This window comes from Micrasema longulum, unplaced genomic scaffold (genome assembly GCF_059751315.1).
Source record: "Micrasema longulum isolate JH-2025_06_02 unplaced genomic scaffold, ASM5975131v1 h1tg001006l, whole genome shotgun sequence".
In the NCBI taxonomy this organism is placed as follows: Eukaryota; Metazoa; Arthropoda; class Insecta; order Trichoptera; family Brachycentridae; genus Micrasema; species Micrasema longulum.
The window spans coordinates 395,824-422,715 of NW_028278194.1; the positions used below are offsets into that span (position 1 = coordinate 395,824).

Consider the following 26,892-nt stretch of genomic DNA (forward strand, 5'->3'; position numbering starts at 1 on the left):
ATATATACAAGATAAAAATTAGTGGTTAAAAACAAAGTTTGTTTTATTTATTGTATTATAATGTTTATATATTATTTATGGTATTTATTGTATTATAACCACAAAGTTAGTGCTTCAAAAAAACTTTAAATTAAAAGTAAGTTTAATTGTTGACAATTAGGTAGTAACCTCGAAACTGGTCGAAGTATAACTCTAAATCAAAGTGGTTTATACAAATTTATACACATGTAATTATAAATGCTTATTTAAAACTTTGAGACAGGATGAAATTTTGGATCTCCAACATGTAAAAATTTGTATACAGTTTTAAGTTTTTTTAAATTTATTTTAAAACTTCAAGTACGAAGAATAAGTACTACATTGGACTTATTGCTAAAAGCAATATCTCCCAGCCAACCAAAAAACAGACAAAAAGAGTTGGTAATTTTTTTTTACTAAAAAGCAAAATATATCAAAGATACATGAAAAAACCTAATTAATTAAAAATAACAGTTGCATTTCAATAGGGCGGAGATAATACTTGTTGTTTTTTAATATGTACATATTAAAGGATCGGGATTGTGGAATTAGAAAATGAGTTTGGAACGAGAGAGGAAGAGGAACCAAGGAACAATAAAGAAATAAAAATATGTATTTCAAGTTGAAGAGAGGTCAGGATTCTAAGGATATATAGTAACGTTTCTTGCGTTTCTTGAAGGTGCCTAGAGAAAAGCACTTTTTAAATAAAGAGGTAGCATATTCTAAAGCCTAGCAGCTTGAACATAAAAATAATAGCTGATAAATGATGTGCTATGTCGAGGAATGGAAAGTGTTCTCTCTTGAGAAGAGCGAAACGAAAGACCATGATCAGAAAAGTAAATTAAATTCTCAGAAAGATATTTTGGAGCGCAAGGGTTGGAAAGAATATAATAAAGAAGTGAGAGAGATCAAACATTTATGCGCTGATGAAAACGAAGCCTTTTGAGTACGGAGCGAAAGGGTGATAGATGGTCATACTTTTTGAAATTAAAAATAAAGCGGATGTTTTGATTCTGCAAACGCTCCAGACGCTCTATGAGCTATCCTATTGGCGTCAAAATAAGCAGTGCACATAAACCACAATAAAATAGATTATCAATTTTTTTTGAAGAATGCGTTTTCATGATTCACTTAATTATTTCAATTTTAAAGCTATTTTAGACGAGTTGTCAATAACTTACTATTAGAAAATAGGAATTAAGTTGGGGACGGGTAGAGTTCGAACCTTGGAGCTCTGATTTGTGAGTCCGCAGCCCGATTAAGATTATCTTTATCTCTTGTGTATCAAACGATGGGTTTTTTTTCACAAATAGTAGATGTGTTCTACCCGTTCTTACGTGGGCATACGGCGTGAAAACTATGAATGTGACCGAGCATTCTTCTTACAAACGGCAAGTTGCATAGACAAATGTGGAACGCGTTATGTTTGGAAAAAGATTAAAAGAAAGAAAGAGAAACGATTGGATTCGCTGTCAAACCGAAGTTTGTGGTGTAGTGGAATGGATAACTTTGGATGAAATGGAATGCCTGATGATAGATGGACAAAGCGTGTTCTCGAGTGTAGACTAAGGAATTCGAGGTCCCGAGGACACCCAGCAATGAGATGGTCGGATAATATATAGATGTTTGCTGGTTGATAATTAATGAAAACAGCGCAGAACCGGAAGGAGTGGAGGAGACAGGGAGATGTTTTTCTGGACCAAAATGGACTGATTATGAAAAGTAGAAAAAAAAATGGATGTGCCTTCCTCCTCGTGCGCGGTCCTCAATACGAGTGCCTTGTAATTTCTCGAACAATTTGTATCAAGAATATAAATACACCGAGGCAAAACCATTAGATACATGAATAATTTATAACTTCTGTAATGAATATGACGTTTTTGTATTTAGCCAAGACAGATGTCATTTTATGCTAATTCATTTGAAGTAACAGCGAAACGGAATTGGAATAAATATTTTTATAGGCAAGAGTGTATTTCTTATTTCGCGCGATATTATTATGATATTATTATTTTGTGTACACCGGAAAGGAAAAATTCTGAAATACAGGGGAAGGAAAAGAAATATGTGGAATATTTCAAAAGCAAACAAATATTCACCTTACTATTCACAATTTTCGAATCGATCAGTGATATTCTTATCGTGAAAAAATAGTGATAAGTTAAAACTTACACATTTTCTGTATTACCTCAATGTGTGTAAACCAAAGGTTATGCAACTTGGCTAAAAACAATGTATTTCTGCTTTAAAATAGTTAACGTATTATTGCGAATTAAGATCAATATGTGGCTAACAATATTTCAAAAATGTGTTACACCCGCAAAAAAAGCTTTCTTAGCTAACATTGCCGACGAGTTTTGTTTATTTCAAACGGCAGTTATTTTTTTGCAGTTGGGGATGATTGGATATTGATTGTAAATCCAAAGGTATTTTTGGCATTTTGTTGAGAACGTGAAGCTTTTATTTGAATTTTATTCACAATTAAACATTATATTCTATTGATAATTTTACTAGTCATTGTTATTAAAAAAGTTATAATTTTTAAGGTGTTCTGGTAAGTTTTTTATCCAACTTTTTTGTTAAATTTTTATATGTAAAAAATGAAAAAATTTGATTATTTCAATTAAGTACTTTTTATACTCGTATATAACATTGAACAGCCAAGCTAAACGAGAAATCATATTTTCGAAAATTGCGCCTGTTTAACATAAATTATCTATGTTTGAGGTTAGTGTGGTTAAACGCATTTTTGCATAAGACCATCTAGTTATTCTTCTAAACCTTAAGATAGTTTAAATTTTCAAATAAATTTTAAAATTTTCGTACGTAAATATCGTATTTACTTTATACCGTCTCGACATGAACCTCATGATGATAGCGTTTGTAATTGCAATCAAGGACAGAACTTAGAAACACCGCGAAACTTTTTATATTACAAAATATTGAATGTATCTTAACTCCCTTAGGAGGAAATCCAGCCCGGCTATAAACATTTGGGCATACTCAAAACAATGATGATAGTATTTATAGACATTTTTAAATATAGATATTTTTATCCACTGAAAGCCAAATACAACAATTAAAGCATAAAACTAAGCATAATTTTGAAGCAACAATTTTTTATATTTGATTTTAGTCTGCTAATTTCGTTTGTATATTTTTTTTTTAAATAAAATATCCGACTGTCGTTTTTTGTAAGGACATTTTCAACACCATGTTAACTACAGTGTGAAAAATAAATTAAACAAAGCCAAGACAAATCAATAGATGCTCACCACAATCTCCAGGTCATCAATATCTCCATCAGGTTCAAGAGACAAGATCTCCCGCCACTTATCCTGTATCGCCCTCAGCGCCGCCTCGTCCCTGCGAGGCTCTCGTCCTATGACTATCTCCTTCTCTTCCTGCGGAGAACCAGGCGTGATGTCGCCCAGCGCACCAGGGTCTGTGATGACGTCTGCAGAGGTCTGGGAGACGGGAGACCCGGGCGGCGGGTAGTCCACGGTGGCGCGGGAATCCGGCTCAGGGTCTATGACTGAGGATTCTTCGTACTGGAAAAGCGGATGATTGTAAATATTCCTGTATAGAATGCGAGTAAGGAAGTTCAATGGTTTAAACATAGTTAATATATGAAGACAAATCATTGTGATGATTTGCAATTTATAACATCCCCACCCAAATTTCGAATATTATTACACCACAAGCGACGTCACAATAATTGATCGGTGAGTGATCAAAACACACATCTGAACAGTGAAACATAACTCACAAAAAGCAGAGAATAAATAAGTTTAAATGAAGTTTATTGTTTAAGTAAGTAGCCGCTGACTTGCAGGCATTCTACAACATTGTTTGACATCAGATTAGGTTTTAGGAATGACAAATAGTTGGTTTTCATTTATGACATTTAAAAATTGAATTCCGTGTTGTTAAAATTTACACGCTAAACGTCGAAAAGCATAGCTACTCGAGAAACCGAAAATCTGTTGCCGGTTGAAATTATGATCGTCCATTGTTGCCAGAACAACATAACAACGATATAGGTTATCGGCTATTTTAAATGCGTCGCCACATAAATCTGTGACGTCGCAAATCAATTAATTTTTACCAAAACCATTTTTTTTCATTCATTTTCAAGAAACTTTGTCGAAAAAAATATTTTCATATCCAATTTCCCATGGCACTAAATTTTGTCATTGTATTAGAAGTGAAAAATGAATAATCAATTGATGAAAATGACTAAAAAAGGAAACTGAAAGGCCTAAAATCGTATAATTTTACCCTTAGGTATGTTATTATAGCATTGAAAAAGAAGCGAATTCCTATCTTTGTCAAAGCTCCTATATCGTACAGAGAAAACACAAAAATAATTTCTTATAAATAAAAAGAGAATTTGTTTTGAGGCAGGAAATTTTCTGTCCTAGGAAATGAAGAATACGTTGTTGTTGGTGAAACAAAACTAGAATCCTATACGAGTGCTTTTGACTCGATGGCTGCTCTCAGGTTTAAATCCTGACGAATGAAAACAATTAAAGATAAATCCACCCTGTTGTGCAGTGTTTGATGCGTTCGCCTACTATTATTGTGGTCTCTGGTTCGATTCCAGACAAGGTGGACTTAGAATACTGATTTTTAATGTTTCTTGAGCAACAACTTCTCACTGTTCCTGGAATGGCACCTGACGCGTAAGACTGATCATCTTAGGTCTTAATTTGTTGCAACAGAACGAAAAAACGTGTTTTAAAAGAGAATATGGAAATTAAGGCATTTACAAGGCTTATGACTGTTATTAGCAGTTTTAAGTTGCTACTTTACACACTGTGTAACATTCATCATTCTGCCTATGTTTCGACATCCACATTTCCTCAACTCTTTTATCCGTTGACTTTTGCGAAGTAAAAGAGCTGAAACTTTTATCAAGTATAAAAACTTTAATTTTTCTTGGTTAAAAATGTTTTCCATCTCTGTTGCAACAAATTTAGATCTAAATAACTCCCTAAGGAGAAACTCCAGTCTGTCTTCAAACATTTGGACATACTCTAAAGGTTGCTGATCACCTAAAATTTGTATAATAGATGCACCACTAGGTGTGGGAAATGGGATTATTATTATTAATATTATTATGGATAACTTATTTAGCGTTATTTTCTTAACTCAAGGGCGCTTTACTAAGTGATTCTAAATTACAATATATTCCGGTAAGAGCGCCTTTGACAAAAATATTTTTAAATTCTTGCAATAATTTCTCACCATTGTAACAGCACATGCTGGTAGTGATGTCACGCTTGGAGAAGGTGGTCCTCCACCAGCTCCTTGCCCTTTGAGAGCTTTTTGAAGCCGCTCGTAGCGAGGACCTCTAAGGAATCGCTCAAGACGTAAGCGGACAATGGAGCCGGTGCATCGAAGGAGTTCCACAGCTTGGTGGTTGCTGACGCTCTGAAGAGGCTGACCGTCAACCTAAACAAACAAAATATTAAATTTGAAGAACATTAAATTAGATTCTACAATATCCGGTTCGAAGGACCAAACTGCGTTTTTATTTATTTATCAACATCATCATAATTCCATATCCACTCCCTAGTTGGAGCAAATGGTGGCCAAAAAGAGCTTCCATGCAGCCAGAACCTGTGCATTCTCTTAATTCGGATTCGTGTTTCCGTAGTTATAACATAAACTGTCGACGAACAGTCAGCGGCGGACGTTTAACATTATGATACAATATACACTTGAACAAAATTCAATTTTGAACGACTCGAATTCCCACCAAGCCACTTTTTTCGCCAGTTGGTAGGTTAGTCGAGATTTATATTAATACTATAATTATGAAAATTACGGTTCTGTGTAAAAAGAACCGAAACCCTGGACGGGTGCTTTCGACTCGATGGCTGTTCTCAGGTAAAAATCCTGACTGTAATTTCTGTGTAGCGCTACAGTGATTTATTTTTATATTATTATTTTATCAAAGGTTGATAATTATAAAAGTGATTAAAAAAACCGTGAACAGTCCTAACACAATATTTTTTGGCATTATCTTTATATTACGTATCTATAAAAATATTATCCAAATACCAAAATTGTACACTAAATATTCTGAAAATAGATACATATTTCAAAGACTTCTAGAACTCTTAAAATACTATGAGAAATACTTCCTTTACTCGAGATGATGTAACACAGTGTTACCACAAGCAAAATATAGAATATTCTAAACTTCATACATTTGAAGAAAAAAAATAGAAGAAAACAGCTTAATAATTCCTTTTCCATAATTTATAAAAATAAACACATAATTTAGCCCTGTAATAGCAAAGTAAGTATAAACACACTGTGTAACATTCACCATTCTGTCTATGTGAAACATCCACATTTCCTCAACTCTTCCATCTGTTGACTTTTGTGAAGTAAAAGAGCTGAAACCTTTATCATGCGGGTGAGATTCATCCGGCTGAACCAATTCACCTACTAGGTAACGCCTGAAAACAATTTTCCAATTGTTATACTTCGTTTTTTAGCAGTTAGTTAATTCAACAATGTTTTGAAGGTGTTCAAATATTTACAAACTAGCTGGATTTTTTCCCTAGGGAGTTATTTATATTCAAATTCGTTGCAACAGAGAGGGAAAACATTCTTGAGAAGGTAATATTTACAAAAGTCAACAGCTGGGAGAGTTGAGGAAATGTGAATGTTACACAGTGTGCAAAGTGGCCACTTAAATCAGCCAATGACAGGTCATAAGCCTTGTATATGCCTCGACTACCATATTCTCTTCTCAAAAATGTTTTCCCTCTCTGCTGCGATGAATTTAGATATAAATAACTCCCAAGAGAGGAAATCCAGCCTGTCTGCAAACATTTGGACATACTCAAAACATTGTTGAATTGCTCTGCGTTCTTAAGCGCGTACGTTTAAATGAAAAACCTTCAAGTTGCGCATGCAACCAAGTTCTTTTTCTTCGTATTTTCCACATCCGCTCCTTAGTGGAGCATGTGGACACAACCAGTTGCCTCCAGGAGACCCTATCGCCAGCTAGTACTTTTGCCTCTTCCCACGTCAATCTAACATCCCTTAATTCCACCGAATAAAGTCGAAAGATCGTCATCGACAGCCTCCCAAAACGGCGTGAGTCCGCAGGTTTAGAGAAGAGGCAACTTGGGTTTAGGTTCTCCGGCATGCGCAGCTTGTTGCAAAGCCAGGTCTACCGCCGCATCCTCGAGACGCTCGTTTTAGGAGGCTGCTGCGTCCGTTTTTGGACTTTAATTTTAGTAATAAAATTTAACTACCTTATACCTAACATTCTTCTCAAGCACTTACTCTCAAAGCTCAGAAGTTTGGTGTTTTGAGCTTTGGTAAACAAAAGGCAAACAAATTACTGAGACATACAATGTAGTGGGATTATAACAACTAAAATAAATATTTGTTTTGTTTTATATTTTATATAAAAGATAATTAAAGCTGTTGGTTTACCAAATAAATTAAATAAAAAACGTTAAGTAAATCTGTTAAAAACGTAAAAATCTTACCTCTACGATTCTGTCATTGATTTGAATCTTGTTGCACAAATCTGCCGAACTGCCGGTACTAATACTCTTGACAAATATTCCAGAAAGTTCTTCTGAAAAATACAAGAAAATACCGACTTCAAATCGTAATATGGAAACACAGTAACAGGATCCATAATATTTCTAGTGCCATAACTGAAGTTAAAGCCCTGAAAACATCGTATTGATTAGTATAAATTTATATTTTTCGAATAGTATCAATTAACCAAAATCATACAATTGAATACTAACTGCACAAAAATCATTAATCAGAGTCATTAAAAAAAAAACATTTCGTTAACCAAGTGACTTGCTTTTTTAAAACTCACGGTACTTAATATAAGTCAACAGTATATTATATTAAGAACGGTAGTGGTCATACATTTAAATATATACCAATACCTTACTTTCGACCACAACCATAACACGAGATACGCCAATACTAAGAGAAGGGGTCTACACTGTTCTGGCATCGGGGCAATACTATTACGTTAGTCAAAAGGTTTATAACCTTTTACCGAAATTGTGGAAAAGCGGGAGGGTTGTCAGGTTGTAGCGAGTGATGACATAGTGACATCTCTTTTATGACGTTGGTCGTAGGGAGTCAGAGAGGTTGATGCATACCGTGGATTGGAAATTCTTATTGGATGGTGAAAATAAATAATAGGAGACAAATTTCACCCATATTGAGTAAAAATAAAATGCGTATTCTTTATTTATATTTATATGTGTATATGTATAATAAAAAGCTTTAATAAAAATTATCTTAAGAGTCCCAATCAGAACTAGCTACCTCTAACAACTTTATGTAAAAGCTCTGTTACTATACGCAAACAAACATTATTCTCTACCTTCCATAACTCCTTCCACAAATACAAGAGTTACTAGATACTCCACTCTGATGCTGCAAAAAAATAAAAAATTAATACAACCTTCGGTCAAAGAGGATTGTCCTATTACTCAGTTAAACGATTACAATCTACTTCCATTATCCATAAGGACAATTAGTATGTACTCACAATACAAAATTGCTGTGGAGAAATGGATAGTGGAGGTGGGTTGCGCACGGATCGATGAGTGGATCAAGCTAAATAGGTAAAATGTGTGAACTATTTTTGAAATTTGGTTTATATACATTGATTATGTTTTTTTAAAATTATTTTAGTTTATATCGTTTATAATGTTAATGATAATTAGGTTAATCAGCTTAATTACGTTTTAAAAAAATATTCTGACTGCTTTTATTTTTGCTTCCATAATATCCAATTATGGAAGAAAAAATATTTTTGAATGCTGTTATTTTCCGTAATAAACAAAGAAAATAAACATTCATTTTAATTTTTTTTTTTATGATATATTTATTTAAAAAAAACAACAGCCAATTATAACAAAAAAAAAGTATTTAAAAATAAACCAAAATTATAGGCCAATTAAAGTTTTTTATACATTACTAAATACAATGTCAATAAAAAAGACAAAAAACGTACATTTAAAAAGCTACTCCGCATCATTCCACACGTAAAAAATAAAAAAAAAATTACAATAATAATGAAAAAAAAAAAAATAGTTTTATTTTACTCGGACTTAAAAATCCTTTCGCCGGCAAATCTTTACGGAGTAAACCTAAATCAGCCCTCCCTCCTTTCTTCTTTAAAACAAATTAATTAATTGCAATACTAAAGAGGACAAAAAATAAATTATTAGGTAAGTACAGTTAGATTAAATTATAATTATTATTTTCAATTAGGGTTCAAGCATTTTCTTTAAATTTGTTTAAAATGAGGAAATATATATCGATATCTTAGTAGAAAATGTGTTATAATTATTTAGAATTCAGGGTAAAGATGCATTCTTATTAATATTCGTGCTTGAAATGCCAACATGAAACAGTTGTTGCAGCCGAGTTGTTCGTTAAGAATTAATTATTTTAAATAAACATATGCATATATTTATTTTAATTCTGTTATCTTCAACCGGAGTAGGAGCTCCTCGCTTCTGTAGGCATAATCCATAAAATAAATAATTTGAATATACCTTCCTCACAGACGTATCCGGCCACCGTGATGCCCAGCCCGTACACGTCCTTACTGAGCGCCACCGACAGCGTCTCGAGCTCGGGGGCGGCGCCGCCGCGCACCGCCGCGTCCAGCGGAAGCATGGCCGGCGCTGGCGGCGGCGGCGAGCGTGGAGCCCGGCGGGGAGCCGCCGCGCTCGGCACCGCGGCCGCGCCGGCGCCCGTGCGGACTACGTCCACGACGCTGATAGGCTGCGAAAGAAATAATATGATTAATTCAATTACTATTTGAAGTACTAACTTTGTAATTTTCCATGTTTTAATATTTCTTTTTTCTTCTGTAATATCACTAATCAAGTGATATTTTTTTAAAAAAATAAAATATTTTCACGTCCCTGGACTGGCTCGCAAAGCGCAGGACTGTTCATCTTACTTTCATTTAACAAAAATGATCAAAATACGCCGCGGTTGGTGTACCAACGTAGTGCCTAGTGCACCGTTTGGTGCACTAGGCACTACAAAACAATGTCCCTGGTGTCAACTCAAGTTTTGAGTAGATTCATGCCACTTGACTTCAGAATCAGGGAGCTTGCAGAGGCATACTAGGTAAATAAGAGCTTTACCTCGGAAGGGTTGCCTCAGGACAGATTTACCAGAGAGTCAGATACTATTTCTCATTTCCTCGTTCAGCGAAACGCTATCCGGTAGATCACGGCTCTGATGACCAGACTATGTCTGAGTCAATGTAGAGGGGGTTAAGGATCTTCACTGATGGCAGTCTTCTGAACGGCAAAGTAGGCGCAGCATTTAAACCTTTCGATGACATGAGAGAGTTGCCGTCGAGAAAGTTACAATTTTTGCTCTGTGTTTCAGGTGGAACTCTTTGTGATCAGAAAAACTCTGATCTCCATTTCGAAGAAGCCAATGAACAGGTGGAAACAAATAAGGTCTTGACAGACTACAAATCTGGCATCCATGCAATAACAGACCGAAATTTGGTTAACCCAATTGTAATGGGCATTAGAACAGATATCCAGAAGCTGCAATGCGACAACATAACGTATTCATCGGTTAAATAAGAGGACACAGTGGAATTTTTGGCAACAAAAAGGCCCGGAAGGCTACATTTAATAACATTGCTCCAATTTTACCAACTTCCACTCCGTTTTGACCCAAGTAAAATAAGAAATAGGCCTGGAGCTAGCTACTGAACAAATTACCAAGATGTTCTTCCCTACCATTGGCCATGCTTTTGATTTCAGAAGAATGCAGAAAGCCAACATTGAGTTAACCCAATTTTTTACGGGCTACGGTGGGTTCATGAGCCACCTGCATCGCTTCAAGATCTCCGAGATCGACAGCTTCCCATGTGATGATGAAACACTTCAAGACTTTCCTCACCTGCATTGCCTCCGTTTTCAGCTTTCAGAGACAACAGCAGGAGGCCCGATGCAGAAGTCTGAGCGAGGACCTGAGGACCTATACGACATCAGATCGGTGATACTTCATGAAGAACTCACACGAATGGTAGTATCTTTCATGGTCAAGTGCAGGACAATGATAAAATAAACCAAAGTAGGACGTAATAATTAAAAAAATATTTATAAAATGTATATTTAAAGCACTAACTTTGTGGTTACATATTGTAATAAAATAAATACAAAAAAGCTTTGTTTATTATAACTTTAAACTACACACGCTTCTTTATCAATAATTTATGAATCTGCTTATATAATAATATTTTTTCTTAATTTGAACATTATCTGACAGAAAATAATCTCAAATTTAATAAAGAACGTATCCATCTTACTTCACACTTCCCACCTTTACAGAACAAAGTCACAAAAAAACTTGGCTAATTTGCTCCATTAGTTTCGATGTAGTATTTAGTAATCACTGTTAAAATAAAATAGGATAAGATTTATAAACAAACTATACCTTGATAAAGAAGCTTGTGTAGCTTTGAAACCGGTCTATTTAAAATAAAACAAATAATGGGTTAAAAAAAGTTGTTTCCCACTGTATTCCCATTTAATCCCAGCAGTATTTTGACACTTAAAAATGACACAATACGGCATAATTGAATTTAAATTGGTAGTTACGTACCAAGAGACGCCGACGTCTACAGAGTAACTAATGGCCAAAACGTAAAATTATTCATTTATGAGTAGTTTAGTTGGCTTAAGTTTGATGCGCGTACGCGTTTTCTGGAATATTACAATTCAATGATATAAATAATTTCTTGTATGTAATCTATGTACATATGTTTGTCCAGTTCGGTCGTTGTTCCATAATAAAATAAATAAATGTAACCAAAATTATTTACTCGTCACGTTAAGGCTCAATTTAATACTAATAAATTATGAATAATACAAACTTGTTCAGAAACACACGAAGCAATAGATGTTTCACTTTTACCCAAAAACATTATTAAATTCTCCAGTTATAAAACAATCAATCAAATTGAAAGCTCAGCTCACGTCCGATAGAGAAGGGTCTTAGTAATAACTGAGACAAAGGTTTAGTCTCTCATATAACCTTTTATATTATATTTCGTACAAGGTGGTAGTAAAATTGTTATCCAGAAATGAGGGAGTTCAATGAATTCCTTTATTTTATTTGTCAACTCTTGTATGGCTGTATAGGATCTACATAGAATGGAAGACTTGATATATCTCTCTAATTCATTGAAATTATATATGTCTATTATTTATTATCTTTAATAAATATTTAAATGGATATGATTCACGCTGCGTTATTTTCTATATAAAATTTCTGTATAAAATATTAAACTATAAGATAAATACTAACCTCCTAAATAAACTACAAATAAATGCTGGATTGAGAACACTAAGACATCGGGAAATATTTAAACTGCCTTTGTTTTCAAGTAATGCTACATACCACACACCTATGGCCCGTATATGTCGGGAATATAATGTCGAAACAATAAAATTGACATTTTTCATGATACTCTTTCAGCTTTTGTAAATAATCTCTTAGGAATAAACCTTATTTGATAATTACACACGTTCAACTTATTTTTGCATTGTATCCTATATAAAAAATAAATTAAAATTATGTATATATGTTATATTTTAATATATAAATCTATTCTGTGTAATTTTATAATTGAAGATATATATGCATGTAGGACAAAAAGTCAAACTTTGTAAAGATAACTAAATAGCGAAGTTACCAAGAAGAATAAAGCTAAGTTGGGCTGCTTTCGGCAAACTAAAATATATTTTTGAAAATAAAAAAGTCCCAATATGCTTAAAAAGACAAGTAAATGAATATGAGTATAAGAGCACGAAAAATTACTTCTTACAAAAACGACATATACGTTTATCTGTGGCCGGTGTTTATGTGAAAGAGGCAAAAACAAAAGAAGGAATTCGTTCAATAAGTCGGTTATTGGCAGTGAATAGGAATGCACGCTATTTATGCGATCAGCGTATTTGTGATTCTTAAATTATTTTGCTGTAACAGGGCTAAACAATATTATAATATTTATAAATTATAGAGACATAATTGTTTGGCAGTATGCCTCTATGTTTTTTCTTTTCTCTTCATTATTTTTTTTCTAAAACATTGTTCTGTTTTTTTGTTTTCTTAGTTTTTGTTACTTTATTTTTCTTTGTTTTTTCATTACATTTTAAATCATTATTTATGTTGTTTAAAAGCCTAATAATACGTCTTAGTTATAAATTTAATTCAATTTTCTAGCTGAACAGATTGACTATATTTTTTTACTTAACCTTTTAAACTTATTGTCGCTTTCTGAGCGAACAATTCTTAACGATACCATATAAGGATTAAAAAATTACAACAGGGATGAAGAATACCTTAAATAATGGAATATATATCAGTCTAAGCATTTACAGGGCTCATGACCTGTCAATGGCTGGTTTAAGTGGCCACTTTACACACTGTGTAACATTCACCATTTTGCCCATGTTTGAACATCGATCCATATTTCTTCAATTCTTCCATTTGTTCATTTTGGCGAAGTTGAAGTTTTTGTCTACATTTGGACAAACTCAATTATTGTGATCCTATATTATTGTACAAAATGACAAATGGCGCTCTTTACGTTCCTGATTCAACTAGAATGATAAGCATTAAAGTACCAAATAGATGTATGAGATTATAATCTACCTTTGTTATGGCGTCTGGTAGATAGAATTATTTTATGAATTCTCCAATCGTCAGACTACACCGAATCGGAAACAAGTATGGAGAAATTTATATGTTTCGTTTTCCATTGTCAGTTTTTAGAGTAAAAACTCTTACGGCCATAAAATCAAAATACTTTTCTTTATTTGAATGCTAAAAATATTTATCTAATAGCTACTGTAAACAAGATTTTCTTTCCTAAAACTTTCATAATTTTTCAACGCATTTATTTATGTACCTACCTACTTAAATGTATATTTATATATATTTGAATAATTTATATAGAGCCGTTTTTTTAAAAATCACCTCAAGGGCGCTGTACAATAAATAAATATCTTGCATCTACAGAGCGCATGGACGGTTGGGATTCTTGTTCCTCGTCTCCGATTATGATATACAAGAGCTAGATTACAGCACGTCTTGCAGCTACAGAGCGCATAGACAATAAGAAATCTAGCCCCTATTTACATTTTTTATTTTTTATTTGACAATAAAGTTTAAAGTTTCGAGATAAAAAACAATTTTATAAAAATAGAAGTTAGATAACAACAAGTCTTGCAGCTACTGTGCGCATAGACAGTTGGAATTCTAGACCTCATTTACTAAATTTGAATATTTGAAATTTGATAACACTTACCTATTGAAGCTAGATTACTTACTAATCGTCTTGCAGATGCAATATGCATGGACGAGTGAAATTCTGGGAACTTAAAATTATCAATAAATTCTCAAAAACAAACATTGAGCATAATAGTAAATTTGTAAAGTGGTCGTGCTAAAAAGTAAACAATAAAAACTAAACAGATAAAGTAGTATTGTATATTTATATATATATAAAGCATAATGGCATTTGATACTTTTTTCCTTTTAAAAAAACGCTTTCATTTTTATTTAATGCCTTCCACGTAATAGTCCCCCCCCCCCGGTGTTAAAGTAAAAAAAAAAAAGCCTTATTATTTTTCCATACGGTAATCGAAAAGTTTGTTTTATAGTGTGAGTGTGTTAAAATGAAATATTTATCTTACATATTTATTTGGAGATTATTATTAACCTTATTAACTTAAACAAAGGAAAAAAAGAATACAATAAATGCTGAAAATACTAGGTTAATTTAATTAATTTACGTTAGGTTATTTACGTTAATATTGGAAGTCATTAACTTTGTCCTGTTGGGACAACCGAAACCAGCGCTGGACGTGTAGAGTCTTGTAGCTGCTGGTGACACAATGTGTTGCTGCGTTGGCAGGCCCAACTCTTGGTGTTGCAAGCGCAAATAATACTTTTTAATATGGTAGGTACAACAATCATGTTATATATAAAGCCTTTTGGGCGTTCAAAAATAATGAATAAATAAATAAAACATCATTGAAAAAAAACACAGTGAACTGGCAACATTATCGAGTCTTTTTTTCAAAATCAAAAACGTTTTTCCAAAAACGGAAAAAAATATAATTCATTAGGAATACGAAAAACTAAAATAAGTTGTATGCAACTACTAAGGGGAACAATACATCAAAATGACAAAAACGGACTACAACGACTGCAATTTTTTTTTTTTTTATATGACGTCCCTTATCGAACAGTAACTAAATAACTCTTCAAACAAACTAAACAATTGAATATAACTATACTCTTTCAACTGTTGACTTTTGTAAAGTAAAAGATCTGAAACCTTTATCGCGCGGGTGAGATTCATCCGGCTGAACCAAATTACCTACTAGGCAACGCCTGAAAACAATTTTTGATAATTCTTCTTTTACCTTCTCAAAAATGTTTTCCCTCTCTGTTGAAATAAATTTAAATAAAATAAAGAGTTCACTAGTTCGAACATCGGCAGAATGGTGAATGTTACACAGTGAGTAAAGTGGCTACTTAAACAAGCCAATGACAGATCATAAGCCCTGTTAATGCCTAGACGTCCATATCCCTTCTCAAAAATGTTTTCCCTCTCTGTTGAAATAAATTAAAAAATAAATAACTCGCTAGGGAGGAAATCCAGCCAGTCTGCAAGCATTTGGACATACTCAAACATTTTTGTTACCTTAGAGTATAAAGGTTGTTACTTTATTTTATTTTTAAAAATATTAAAACAACAATTTCGTGACAATTGTTTCGCCTTGTTAGGGCATTTTCAAACGAATGTGAAGACTAGATGGATTGAATGTCCTTATATAGTTATATAATTCAAGGTTCTTAGGCAGAAAATAAAATTAATCTTACGAACTATAGCATGTACATTAATCATAATTGAGGGAAAAACCAATGGTTAAGGGCAAGGCTAAGTGTTTAATAAGATTATTTTTATTTTCTACTTAAGTACCTTGAATTAAATAACTATATAAGGACATTCAATCTACCTGATCTTTACATTTGTTTGAAAATGTGTAACAAGGCAAAACAATTGTCACGAAGCTTTTGTTTTAATATTTGTAAAAATAAAATAAAGTGTTCAGTAGACTCAAATCAGTGTTTGATTTCTTTAATTATATTTTGTTTGAACCGCCGTGTATTAATGCTTTTATATCATAACATTGTTTTATGCGATCATGATTTGATTTGAAGGTGACGTCACAGGGTAGAAGGTTATTCTGCTGTAGTCGTGCGGAAGTAGACTTTATCTACAGCTTTACTGAATTGGTATTTACGTACCAATAGGGCTGAACACAATAGATCCCTTTCAGTGAAAAACACAATACATCTCGAATACTTTAACTCCGCACAGCGCAGCGATTGAAAACTGCTTGAAAAAATAATTACTTTTTTTCAACAACATTAAAATATCGTTCATACAAGGACAATATATTATCTAGTCCCGGCATCGGGGCTATTTTGTTCTTGTGAACAGACATTTATGGGACATTGAAAGCATCCACAACATCCCCGAATGCGTTTTAAGGACCAAACGTATTTCTTCGGATTTGCTCTTACGGGCAGGATATATGTATATTTTTTTACTTACGAATGAATAATACCAAACAAATTCCGTAGGAAAAATCTAGAAGAAAAAATAGTTAACCTGCCCGTTTCCGTGATGTAACCTGCGTTGCAAATTGGATTTAATTCATTAGAAGTATAACTCTACAATATGGACTCCTTACTACAACTGTCACCAAAATTCTCTTGAAAGAGCCCAAAAAAAATTTTTACGGTATATAAATTTTAAACTTAAAATCATTCATGAATTTTTAAATTACGTTTTTTTACTAAAAACATTAAATTTGTTAAAATTTAACGATAGAAGAAAAATTATAGACTTTTTAAATTAATCAGAATTGTAAATTCAATATGGGGTTGCTCTGAACTAATATCTCTCATCAACTTCTGGGTGCCTGAAAGAATGACTAGACAGGTGCCACCGTTTTGTAGCAACAATTTCCGGACAGTGTATACTTGTAATGCCGTATTAAATAGACTTCATGAACTCTGTCATTTTTAGTGTAGGGTATTGTTCATATTGAACAAACCTTTTGAACTTTTTCAAAGATGGTGAATGGTAATTATATTTATTTATTCATGCATTTCATAATATATACATATATATATATATATATATACAGTTTTTTGTTCACTTTGCCTAGCTGTGTGAAACAGTACTTAGGATTTTCTTGTTGTTTTACTGTAGAATGTTTTATTATTTAAACTTTCTACTGAGCATGCAGTAAATTTTTCTAATGTAAATCTTGTACAGTCAGACAATCATTGGCAGGTTGATCCTTTATATTGGAATGTGAAACAGTCTATGCTGACGCTGTCTAAGGTATCCGGAACATAAAGGCTAATGATCCGCATAATTTCAGGGTTGTCAATAATACCGCGCAACAATCGAAAGAAATGCGTAGTTAAATACACATTGCTTCTGGTTTTCAAACTGCTGTAACCGAGCATACCCTGGAGAAACTTAGTGGAATAAAGCCATGGATAATATCCGCACTCTTTCATGTAGAGAAACCGAAGAAATTTCTTCTGAACCCTCTCCACCATAAGAGAGTACTTTAACTCACACGGTCCCCAAATCATCGAGCCACTCTCGAGTCTACTACGCACCAACGAGTTATAAATAATATTTAGTACTTGTGTATTACCAAAAACCCTGGCAATACGTAAGACGAATCCTAACATCTTCAACGAACTACTACAAACTGTTTCAATCTGATCATGAAATGTCAGGGAACTCACAAAAATGATGCCTAGATCTTTGACCTTCGAAGTCCGCATAAGATTCTGGTCATTCATTCTATACCGGAAAAAGGCGTTTTGTGGGCCCTGGTGAAAGACATAACTGAGTTTTTTGAAATATTGAATAATAATTTATATCGTCTTTTCAGTTTGGTGACGTTTATTATATCCGCCTGGAGAGCACAAAAATCATCCAAAGTTTTAACCCTCATAAATAGCTTCAAGTCATCATTGATTTTGAATATCATTGATAAAAATAGAGAACAGCAAGGGGCCTAGATCAGCCATGAAATCGAAAGCAGTTGTCTAGGGTTCTAGATCTTTTTCATACACAGAATTGTATTATTGATCCGCCTACAAACAGATGAAATGTATGTTTTACACGACGCAAAATTAATTGTGTCAAATCTTGCATAAATTTGACTCATGTAAAACGAGCTGTACAGGCTATTTTCAGGAAATTCCTTATAACTTTAATGCTTTCGTGTAGCGATCGCAAATTTGCTCATAAATTTTATTATAAACTTTTGAAGTATGAGGCAAGTCTTTAAAGTTGGACAAAACCCCATAGATTGTGCAAGTTATGGCGAACTAAACTTGTGAAAAAGTTCAACGTATAAAGATTTTTTTTATATCATACAATTTTAATGTCTGGTAAGGTATCCAAAATAAAAAAATTAACACTCTTATTGGATTTACTTCTATTTTATTTTTTTAAATATATATTATGTGACCCGTTTCGTCTTGTTAGGACAATATCAAACTGACTTAATTTTTATAAAGTATCCTTATATACTAAGAACAATTACTGTTCAATGATATAGGTGTAAAAAATTACTAATAGTTATATACACCTTTGTCATTAACTCTTGTGTGGCTGTGATGTCACACTAGTCGACATAGGACACAAGACTTGATATATCTCTCTTATTTTTTTTTAATGATGAACTCGTGTTTTTTTATAATATTCAAATGGCTATTTTCACACCGGATTTAGAAAATAAAATTTGTAAAACAATGCTGGATGTTAATACAAAAAATATATCCTTACCACGCGACGGATGAATGTCCGCTAATTCAGCAACACGTGTAAAAAAGAGAGCACGAAGATAGAACTCATAACAAGAAAGAGAGAGACGCTGTTCTGTAGCGGGTGTTATGTCAAACAGATTCAGTTGTTGGTCGGTTGATGACAGTGATGTGGGACGCACGCGTGTAATATTTATGATTTTTTGTTATTTTGCTATATCAGGACTAAATTATATGTTTATTTTCATAAATTATAAAAAAGGAATTATAAAACAGTATCTCTCCATGTTTGTTTTTATTCAAACGTCTGAACTTTAAAATATTCCATCTTTTACTAGTGGCAACCTGGTGTTACATCACCGCGCGCAAAGGGATTATTTACCACAGTCTTTTAAGAGTTAAACAGCCATTATTGTTAGTTTATAAGAATACTTTGTAAATATTTAAGTCAGTTTGATAATGTCCTAACAAAACGAAACGCGTTACATGTATTTTTGAAAAATAAACGTATTATTTATTTATTTATTTATTTACATACATAAGTTTATTGTACATTATTTGAGACAAAAGTTCCAACTCCATGGGACTAAAAGTCTTGTGTTGAGTTGGGACGAGCAATGAGTTGACACAGACACATGAGTATATCACTACAAATATGGGATCAGAAACATAAAATTAAAATAAAAAAAAACATGTATATGTAAAATCAAAATGGTAAACAGTAAACTCAAACATTCGGAAAATCATCAGGGAGTTTCCTACTCAAATCCCTCTCACTAAGGAAAATCCAGTCCTTAACTCCTTTCTTGAAAATAGTATTTGTCCTTGAGAGCTTAATATGCTCTACCAAAATATTGAACACTCTCGGTGCGATAAATGAGAGATGTCTCTGAGCAAAAGTCGTACGGGTTTTGGGTAAGACGTAATTAATGCCCTGGGAAAACCTCGTATGGATATTTTGCTGAGACCTCTCCTCATTGTTAGACCAGAAGAGTGTAAGTGCTTCATTTGGGTACAGTTGTCTCATATCTAGCACTTTCATGCATTGGAACAACTGTTCTGACAGGTATGTTGGTGGGCGCTGGAATACTTTTCTCAATAATAATTTCTATGACTGATTTTATTAAATCCAATGAAAGTGTTTTATTTTTATTTTGGATACCTTATTAAATTCCATTTCGAAATTCTACCAATTATCTGCATACATAATAAATAAGTCATACCATTTTGATGAATATGTATTTGAACATTATATTTCTGCCACTCTCTCGTAAACGCTTTCCCGATATGGTGTAAAAGAAACAACTGCACGTCTGACTAATTATGCCTAACTAAAACCGACCGAATTGACTCTTCGTTGTCCCTTTTTCCAGATTTAGTTATATCAGAATGACATTTTCTGAGTATTGTTTTCGTTTTATTACATTTGGATACCGTAAGTCAGTAGATGGCAAATAAAACTAAGCGTTTTTAAGAGTTTTCAGATGACCCTAGTTCCTTTAATAAACAATTTATCAGAAAAAAAAAACAGTAGGGATACGCCAATGGTAAATATCTATAGTGTGTAAAATCAGTGTTCGAGTATCATAATCCAGAAAGAAAACAAGACTTATTTTGTAAGAAAAAAAATCAAACCACGTTTCCTTTTGATATCTGCTTGTGTATTTATTAATATTCATATTAAATCCAGTATTTTTTACATTATGATTAAGACACTCAAACTTTTGAAAAATCTATTTAGCTTTTAAATAATGTATAATACAGCTTTTAAATGTAAACCAAATTGTATTTTAGAACTCCCATAAATTCTCTATTAAGTTACGTAAGTTTAATATTTATAAAGCCTAAGAATCTCAGATATTTTTGAAGAAGTACCCACGCTAAGTAAATTTTATCTTTCCCTCGGGAAGATCGTTCGTATTATTTTATGAAACCTTTTATGAAAATGAATTTGCCATCATGTAGCAAATATATTGTGACTTTGGTCATTTTTACCAGAAGCTTAATATCTTAAATTAAAATTAAAATATTACTAAGTGTTAGTAATAAATTAAATTCAATGATTGGTGAACCAAACACTTGGAGGTATAATGCACTATGATCATAAAAATATTTTTTTGCCTTCATACTTCTTTTTCGCAGTCTCAATCCTGGTGATTGGTTTACAGCAAAGTCCCGCATCTCGTCCTCCATTGGTCTCTATTTTCTGTCGCCTGCTTCAGCTCGACATATGAGACGCAGCTTAAATCTTCGCACACTTGCTCCAAATATTTCCGTCGGGGGCGCCCTCTATAATTTGTCCCCTCAGCGATTCACTCTATGATGTCGAGCAGGAGACTCTAATGGCGCATAATGTGGCCGATTCATCGAGCTCGCCTCTCTGAGATGGTTTTGATCAGGTGCCTACCTTCTTCATACTAAACCAGCTAATGACAGGTCATAAGTCCTGTAGATGCCCTGACTACTGTATTATATTCCCTAAAACGATTTTTGTATATTTTTAATATGTTTATATTACCTGCTCTTTAGGAGGTTGAGTCCAGTCCATGTCTACGAAAATTTGGACAAACCTAAACGTCATCAACGACATATATTCACAAATATTCAGAAAATAAAAGCCACTAGAGAATGAGAGTGGGTGTGAGAATGTGTTTATGTGTAATCAGAAGTAGAGTTCTTGAGTATGTGTGAACTTTATAAAATTGCAGGATTAAGACATTGTAAGAATTGTTTAAAGTAGGGCACCTAAACGAATATAACCAAGGAGAAATATTATCAAAAAAGTAAAAAGGTCAAACAGAATGCCCGAACGAGGTTTTCGCGTAACCTTAACTTCTTAACAGCGAGAACGCGTACGATGTTTGCTCGGAGACGCTTTTCATATATAGCTCCGAGGGTGTTCAACGTCTTGGATGAACATATTAAGTTCTCCAAAACAACGTCTATATTTAAGATGAAGATCCATAATTGGATTGTATCGAGGAGTAGAGACCACTGTATGAGATTGCTTCGGGAATAAATACATAACATCGCTGCTGTCTTCATTATTATCCATATACGTATATGTGTATATCATCACTGTCATACGTATTATTATAATATATATAACTTTTCTACATTTGATTTTTCGACATGTATAAATTTTAATTATTTATATTTTTCTATTATTATTTTGCATATTGTTTTGATTACCTGTATTATATATCGAAGAGTCCCGGCTTAACACGGAATTTTCTTACAAGTCGGGACATAAAAAACATATAAGTATGTCTATGTAAAAGTGTGTATTTTATGCATTAAATAAATAAATAAATATACTTTATTTATTTAATATTATTTTTTAGCTTGCGTTTTAAAGTCATTTTATTGCATAACTTAAATATTGTTAAACCAGCTTGATAATAAATATTTTACATCGACCCTGCCAGGAATCGAATCCGGGACCTCAAGCATGGACGAAACCTAGAGCTACATTACAAGGCAGACTTATTGCACCGGATTTCCTTTTTCAGGATTTTCAACTGAGAACAGCCATCGAGCTAAAATGTGTCCAAGATATTGATTCTATTTCACACATAGAACTGTATTCTTCGTCTGCCTGGGCACAGATACCGAATTTAGTTATTTTAAGGTTACGTAAAAGCATATTTATACATTTTGGAAAAACCTACATATACACTTGTATTAAATCGTCCGCCATAGTAATTTTATTTATTTATTCATATAAAGACACATAGTAAAATAAATTAGGACTTATTATTTCTGGCTGCGATACGACCTCACTTACTATTTAATGATGCACACTCCTGAACACTTACTCTCACACTAATACACATAAACACATCTACACTTACTCTCATACAAATACACATAAACACATCCTTTTGTTGTAACACAATTCAATAATATGTATGATTTTTATTTAGAAACGTTGCTGGTCTGCCTTTAAACTGTATTTAAAAAAAAATATGTTATTATATAATGGTCGACTGTTTGTTTCTCAAAAATAAATAAATAAATATATATTTTTTAAATATGTATCCTTAAATCCATGAGGCTAAGAGCCTTGTGTTGAATTGAAATACAACACAATAGAAAGTGGAAGCATGCATATTATTAAAAAATACTACAAATAAAAATTATTACATTAAAAATAAATTGGACAAACTGGACAAAATTATCATTTTAAATATTAATAGTCTTTAAATGATTGATTGAGTCTACATGTACGGGCCTGTTTCACACGTATCGCGCCAACCAAGTCGGTCCGGTAAAATTAGGGTGGGTGGATACTTATGAATTATTTTCTTTTTTGGTTTTATTTATTTAGTTTCTACTCACGGGTAAAAATTTTGCTAAAAAAATCAAATGAAAATTAGTCCGCCTCATGGTGTACTATTTCGTGTGTTTATCCGCCAATTGACAAATAAAATAATAATTATTAATAAACCCACTCTGTTTTAGTTGTTAAAGCCGTCTCATGTTTAACAATTCACTTAATTAACGGATAAAAATTTGACGTCTATCTGTATATGAAATAGACTCGAAAAAAATAGCCATCTAAAGCTTATGCTAAACGCTGTGTATGATTTTTGATTGTCTAGTGTAATGAAGTATTAGGGAAAAAGCGGTCCAAATTTTTTGCTAACAACTGCTATTTATATAAATCTATGCAATGTCTTGCAGCAGTCTTCTACAATGGTCTCTTCCCTTAGACAAAATCTAAATCTATACGCTTTTCTTGAACATAGCTTTTGTTTTGGAGAATTTTATATGTTCATCCAGGACATTTAACACTCTTGGGGCCACAAAAGAGGAATTTATCTGAGCGAACGTGTTTTTGTACGTGCGTGGTTTTAGTATAAAATAATTCAAATTTCAGGAAAACCTCTTAAAAGCATTCTGCTGGGATTTCCTCTTGTAACCACATGATTAGAAATGAGTCAAGAGTTCTTTAAAAAAAAGTCTTATATTCAGTGCCTTTTTAAATTCAAACAATGTCTGAGATAAAAAGTTGGGAAACATCGAATCATCACTCTAAAAATTATTTTTTTGTTAATTTATTAGGGGGTTCATGATAGATACGCCGTGCAACCTCCCCAGCTCACAAAACTTTAAGTAGCTACTGACTGAAAAATAGCAAAATAAACCGTTCTGATAGTAACACTGTCCAGAATATTCTTGAGTGAGCAGAATACATGACATGACTTTCTTATTTTGGAAACCAGCGGTCATTTATTTCACTTTTATAAAATATTTGTTAAGTTACATAAATCTGTGTATCACATTACCATTTTGAGTTGAGTCTAGCTGGTTAATATCATCCTATATACAAAACTGAGCACACTATAACTAGTGGCAATAGCAGGCGGTACAATGTAATTCAGTGGTGTACGTTCCATATAGAAAAATAAGCAGTGTTGGCCCTTCTAGAGTATGATGCAAATATTAAATGATGAAAAAAGCAAAACCTGCGGAAGCAAGAAATTTCGTTCTAATACTTTTTTCTAAAAAAACAATATCGAGTTTATCCAAATGTTTGCATACAATAGACTGAATTTCACCCCCTCGGGAGTCATAAAGATTAGCAAAATTACAACAGGGATAGAAAATACCTTAAAAAAGGTAATATGGAAGTATAGGCATTTACAGGGCTTATGACCTGTCATTGTAATCAAGAAGAAGTTTAAAAATTGGAAAATTGTTTTTAACGGTTTTCTAGAATGTGAAATAATTCAGTCAAATTGATCTCTTCAAAACAATAAAAGTTTCAGCTTTGACTTCACTAGATTTAACAAATAGAAGAATTGAAAAAATATGGATGTTCGAAGATGGGCAAAATGGTGAATGTTACATAGTGTGTAAGGTAATCACTTACATCAGTTAATGACAGGTCATAAGCCCTGTAAATAAAAAGACTTTCATACTCCCTTCTTTAAGGTATTTTCCATCCCTGTTGTAATTTGTTAAAACAATATGGGACAACGAGACATCAATTGAACGTAGCTTTGCAGAAAGAGTTCAGTCCACAACTTGGGAAAAATGAAGTATTTGTGTTATCGGATGCAGAAAAGTCAATTCTATGTTCTGTAATAATCATTTTCTGAAAATAGTGGTTATCACAAAAACGGCATTTCCCAAACTGCAGGAAACACCCAGAGCACTAAAAAAAACCTTACAGTATAGATGCTGATGGGGAGATTAATGCCACCAAAGTTTTGTTTGAAAAAATTCATTGAAGAGTGTAAGATGCGTTAGTCTTTTAATATTATAATTTAATTATCCAGAAACACCCATAATAAGAACAATAATTTTAATACAGAATGTCACCTCACACATTCAAAGTTTTGAATGAGGTATCATTCAACATTATTAAAAAAAAATTGTGATTAAAAAAAAGTTTAAATTTATTTCAACAGAGAGGGATAACTTTTTTGAGAAAAAAATATGGAAGTCTAGGCATTTACAGGGCTTATGACCTGTCATTGGCTGGTTTGAGTGGCCACTTTACACACTGTGTAACATCCACCATTCTGCCTTTATCACGTGGGTGAGATTCATCCGGCTGAACCAAATCACCTACTAGGCAACGCCAGAAAACAATTATCCAATTTTTATACTGCTTCTTTTACCAGGTAGTTAATTCAACAATGTTTGAATATATCCAAATGCTTGCAGACTGGCTGGATTTCCTCCTTAGGGAGTTATTCATTTTTTAATTTATTTCAACAGAGAGGTAAAACGTTTTTGAGAAGGGAATATAGAGTAGGTGATTTGGTTCAACCGGATGAATCTCACCTACGTGATAAAGGTTTCAGCTCTTTTACTTCACAAAAGTCAACAGATGGAAGAGTTGAGGAAATGTGATTTTTCCTCTCTGTTGAAATAAATTTTAATGTGAATAACTCCTTAGGGAGGAAATCTAGCCAGTCTGCAAGCATTTGGACATACTCAAACATTGTTAGGGAAAGGGAAATTATTCATTTATTTTATTATAATGAATAATCGCAAAGCTGGCGCTTCAAAATAAAATTTATACAAAGTTATGCTTCAAATATTAATACTACAAAATTTATTTATTCATTGATTAATTGGGTAATATTTTTAGCTTAAATATATATTGAAAAACATAGTTTGCTGTTTTTCATATTGTTCACCTTGATGAAAGTTTATGCACGCCACTCATATAATATAAAGAGCTACTCAACAGGGCACGATTCTATATACAATATACAGGTGCTAGAGAATCCGGCATGATGAATCCTCTCCGATATGCCAAAACCATAACGAAACACTCCACCGTATGGGACAAATAGTTACTCGCTTATTATTCTTACATACAGGTTGCTCTTTTGTAAGAATTGAAAAACGTTTCCGATCAAACGATTTCCTATTCTATATTTTTCTATTCAATTCAATTCAATCAATTAATTTTAAATAACTCATACATTACAAACTAAAATTCAATACGTACATACAAAGAATTAAGAATAGTCCAGAAGGAACGAAATTATATTTGAATACATCGGACTGTGTCCGAAAATTCCCCCACCATGTCATACTTTCACCGCGCGCATTCGTGATGTCGCCGCGTTATGTTGCACGATGGGAAAAAATATAATCATAACACAAATGTAAGATTAAAAAAATCAATCCGTTAATTTCTCTAAAATTTTATTGTGCACGCGGAAATATTGATTGACACAACAGAGTAGATAAGTAAAGGGACATTTAATAAGAGTAATTGAATTAATGAACTTTGAACTTAAAATATAAAACAAATTATATTTTACATAAAACGGATATTTTTATATCATTTTAAATAGTATTTGATGATTTGAAGATAATGTCGATCAAATGTCCACCACAGAGTTGTTTAATTCGAGATCCAATTTTCGTTAGTTCTCTCATTAGATGAGCAAAGTAGGGTTAAAAAAA

The 26,892-nt window shown here is 32.9% G+C and overlaps 1 protein-coding gene across 1 annotated transcript in view; it reads right to left on the minus strand.

Annotated features, from left to right (window-relative positions):
- LOC148277615 (multiple PDZ domain protein-like) overlaps positions 1-26,892 on the minus strand; it is a 434,817-nt gene that overhangs the window by 305,284 nt on the left and 102,641 nt on the right. The window contains exons 5-8 of the mRNA XM_088232645.1: positions 9,591-9,822; positions 7,539-7,630; positions 5,269-5,475; positions 3,294-3,569 (exon numbers count right to left, since the gene is read on the minus strand). Of these exons, the coding sequence (XP_088088771.1) occupies positions 3,294-3,569; positions 5,269-5,475; positions 7,539-7,630; positions 9,591-9,822 (807 nt within the window). The remainder of the gene's footprint in view (positions 1-3,293; positions 3,570-5,268; positions 5,476-7,538; positions 7,631-9,590; positions 9,823-26,892) is intronic.